This window comes from Rhamphochromis sp. 'chilingali', assembly GCF_963969265.1.
Source record: "Rhamphochromis sp. 'chilingali' genome assembly, chromosome: 1".
Classification (NCBI taxonomy): Eukaryota; Metazoa; Chordata; class Actinopteri; order Cichliformes; family Cichlidae; genus Rhamphochromis; species Rhamphochromis sp. 'chilingali'.
The window spans coordinates 24,446,649-24,450,409 of NC_137929.1; the positions used below are offsets into that span (position 1 = coordinate 24,446,649).

General features: G+C 39.4%; 1 protein-coding gene across 1 annotated transcript; it reads left to right on the forward strand.

The window, feature by feature from the left end:
* The first annotated feature begins 428 nt into the window (after nucleotides 1-428).
* Nucleotides 429-3,479, forward strand: LOC308403047 (uncharacterized protein). The gene is made up of 2 exons (XM_080892284.1): nucleotides 429-2,199; nucleotides 2,425-3,479. The coding sequence occupies exons 1-2, from the start codon at nucleotides 802-804 to the stop codon at nucleotides 2,941-2,943; spliced, it is 1,917 nt and encodes a 638-aa protein (XP_080748410.1). The 5' UTR covers nucleotides 429-801; the 3' UTR covers nucleotides 2,944-3,479.
* The last annotated feature ends 282 nt before the right edge of the window (nucleotides 3,480-3,761 follow it).

Genomic DNA, 3,761 nt, shown 5'->3' on the forward strand with positions numbered 1-3,761 from the left:
AAATAGAAAAAAATATGTTTGATTTATGCCCCACCCCTTTTCTATCCCCCTGGTGTGCAGATAAGTGAACGACCTTTGCAAAAACAGAATAATTTTAACTGTGACGTTATTACTGAATTTAGGACAGTAACTACATTAAAGTAATTTAGTGACTGTTAGTGAAGTGCAGATCAATCCTGAAATATCGATTCCTCCGATACCAATCATTTAGGTTCTAGAATCGATTCTCACATTAAAATATTGATTTTAGTAATTTAGAGTAAATTTGTAGTTTATCATTAACAGGAACACAGTGGAAAGAAACTATAACATTCGTATTGTCTATATTCAAAGGAACTACTTCCTCTTCCGCATTTCATAGTCATGTGCGAAATACGGCTGTATAAATGTCTCGCAGCCGCTAGCGCGCACTCACAACAATGGCTGAGCGTAATTGGCGTCATGTGCGGAAGTATTTTACCTCCACAAACAGCTGATACGCGGTTTGCGATACATGTGGCAAAAAAGTGAGGTGTTGTCAGTGATGCCGGTAACGCGTTGCTTAGTAACGCGTTACTCCGAATATGACCCCTTTTTCAGTAACGACTAATCTAACGCGTTACTATTTCCATAACAGTAGTCAGATTAAAGTTACTTGTCCAAACCACTGTGCGTTACTATTTTTTTTTAAGCAAAAAGATTTGGTTTTTTCTTTTCGTCTCAGCGGATGACAAACGCATACGTGTCGTGAAACGTCACATAAGCGACAGGTCACGTTTCCCGCTCACAAGCAGCCAGCGACGTAAAAAAGTGTAAACAACAATGGAGGGAGAGAGATGTTCGTTCTTTAGCTGGAAATATGGTCACTATTTTGAGTTTCTGTCAACTAAAGATTTAAATATTAAGGTTCGTTGTACACTCTGTGTTGGCGAAAAAGTGTTATCTACCTTCAAAAACACTACGTCAAACTTAAAGAAACATTTGGAGTCGCAGCACAGCACAGTCAAACTCACAGAGAGAGTCCCACCAAGTGGTCCGAAGCAGAGAGCCGTGACTTCCGCAGAAGGTCCTACACCCCCCAAACAACAAAAGTTGGACTTTGGTGCAAAACCAGTAAGTGATGAAGAATTGAAGAAGTTGGTCGCGCAGTATATTGTAGAAGAAATGCTACCTATAAACACTGTTGACTCGCCCTCGTTTCGTGCCATAATAAAAAAGATCCCTACTTCTGTTAATGCCGAGCTGCCTCACCGAACGACTTTTACTTCTTACTTGGAGAAGGAGTTTACAGAAATGGAGAGAAATTTGAAGGCCACACTGAATGAGATTGACTTTGTTTCAACTACCGCGGATATTTGGACTGCTAACAACAGAAGCTATATGGGAGTAACGCTCCACTGGATCAGTAGAACCACATTAGAGCGTCACAAGGTTGCATTAGCATGTAGGCGAATTCGTGGTAGACACACGTATGATGTCATTGGTACAGAAATCGAAAACATCCACTCCTCTTATGGATTACTCAACAAAGTAGTTGCAACAGTTACTGATAATGGATCCAACTTTGTTAAGGCGTTTCAAGTTTATCATCCTGTCACGGAGTCCGATGATGAGACGGAGGAGGAAGAGTCCAGCCCCAAAGACGATGATGTCACTTTTTCTGATCTGTCAGAAATCCTCTCGGCTGAGAATGAAAGTGATGGTCAGCTGTCTCTTCCCCCGCACCGCAGGTGTGCTTCGCACACCATCAACATAATTTGCACACGTGATGTGGAGAAACATTTAACAACCAATGCAGAGAGCAGGGCTGTGTATAGGAGCAGCACAGCAAAATGCACAGCTCTTTGGACCAAATCGAGTAGATCTACACTTGCATCAGAAACAGTGGAAGAAATCAGCAAAAGAAAGCTCCTAATACCAACATCCACAAGGTGGAATTCCTTTTTTGATGCTGTAAAGAGAATTGCAGAAATCCCCATGGGTGAGCTGAATACTCTGTGCACAAAGCTAGGACTGAAGTGCTTCAAAGATCAAGAATACCAGTTCCTGCATGAGTACTGCATGGCCATGAAACCTCTGACTGCAGCACTGGACATTTTACAAGGCGACTGTCCATATGGAACTTTACTACCAACACTTGAAGTTCTGATGCAGAAGACCCAGGCTGTGAAAGATGACCTCTCCAGGATGACTGCAGGCCTTCCAGATGCCATTGTACAGGTACGCTCTATCTTGAAATTAGTCAGATTTTTTGCTTCATACAATTCACAAACATGGAACAGAATATTAATTATCATTGAAAAATAAGATTAAAACAATTAAAATGTTTACAAGTAACCTAAAACAAAATTAATCCATAATACTGATCTCATATTAGGCATGGTTTGCAAATAATTCAATAACATAATAAATTGTAGGCATAAAAATATCAATTATGTTTTTTAGGCTATTCAGACTCGTTTCGCCGGTGTGCTGGATGACAAAGATGCCCTTCTTGCAGCTGCCAGTTGTCCAAAATTCAAACTCCGATGGCTGAGAGATGCAGGAAGGAGGGAGCGAGTAAAACAGCTTCTGACAGCAGAGTGTTGCACCACTGCTCCTCTGGCAAAAAACCCTGCCAGTGTGCCCAGTGCTACTACATCTAGCAGCCAAGGTGAGATGGACTTTTTCACTTTTGAGGCAGAGCCAGAGGAGGAGACCTATTCTGCAGAAAAAGAAGTCATGGACTACCTGATGTCAGGCTACGACCTTCAGATTCTGCATAAATTTTCAAGCATAAAGACAATTTTTTTAAAGTATAACACTCCAACCCCATCAAGTGCTCCTGTGGAGCGACTTTTTAGTCTGGGAGGTTTGGTGCTCACGCCTAAAAGAAATCGACTTTCTGACAAAAGGTTTGAGAAGCTTCTGTTAATGAGGTACAACTACTGGTTTACTCGCTCCACTCTACTGTTTCCCCCATAACATGCGATGACAACATATACTGAAAAAACAGAGAATGGGGAATCCAATTTAAATAACTATTTACAAGTAATTGAATTAAGTTTATCAAAGTCACTTAATAAACTTATTAAAGTTTTCAAGTTGATTAACTTAAAACAATTACCTGCAAGGAAGTAAGGCAATTTAAGTTGGACCTGCAGTCTCTTTTTTTTTTTTTTTTTTCATAAGATTAGTCCAAAGTTACAAAAGCGGACAATAGTGCTTACATGTGGATGGTATAAAAAGTATCTTAAGGGAAGTCAAGAAAGACTCTTTGTTTGTTTGTTTGTTTTTTTATAAAAAGTATTTATGTTAAGTGAAGTAACAAGACTGTCTTTATTTTCATACAAACAAGTATTTCTGTCAGGAAAAAAGTTTTAAGTTCAACTTCAAATGTCAGGAGATATATTGTTGACATTACTGTTAAAATACACTTCCAATAAAGTGAGTATTGGCAAAATCGGTTGATGTTTTTATGTTGAGGCAGTGGGGAGTGTTATTGGCAGCTTCTGAAAGTAACTAATAAAGTAACTAGTAATCTAACTTAGTTACTTTAAAAATAAAGTAATCAGTAAAGTAACTAAGTTACTTTTGGAAGGAGTAATCAGTAGTCCGTAATATATTACTTTTTCAAAGTAACTGTGGCAACACTGGGTGTTGTGGCCATACTTGCCAACCTTGAGACCTCAGAATTAGGGAGACAGTCAAAAGGGCTTTTGGGGGGGTGGGGGTGATAAACACATTTTACAGTGTTTATTTATCGGATAAAATACGTTAAATGTCACCGTTATTATTGGCCG

What these genes read in the sequence shown, in the direction of transcription:
- LOC308403047 (XM_080892284.1), top strand. Translation starts at nt 802, where the DNA reads ATGGAGGGAGAGAGATGTTCGTTCTTTAGCTGGAAATATGGTCACTAT. An exon ending in TTCCAGATGCCATTGTACAG is followed by an intron (nt 2,200 to 2,424) that starts GTACGCTCTATC and finishes TATGTTTTTTAG; the next exon opens with GCTATTCAGACTCGTTTCGC.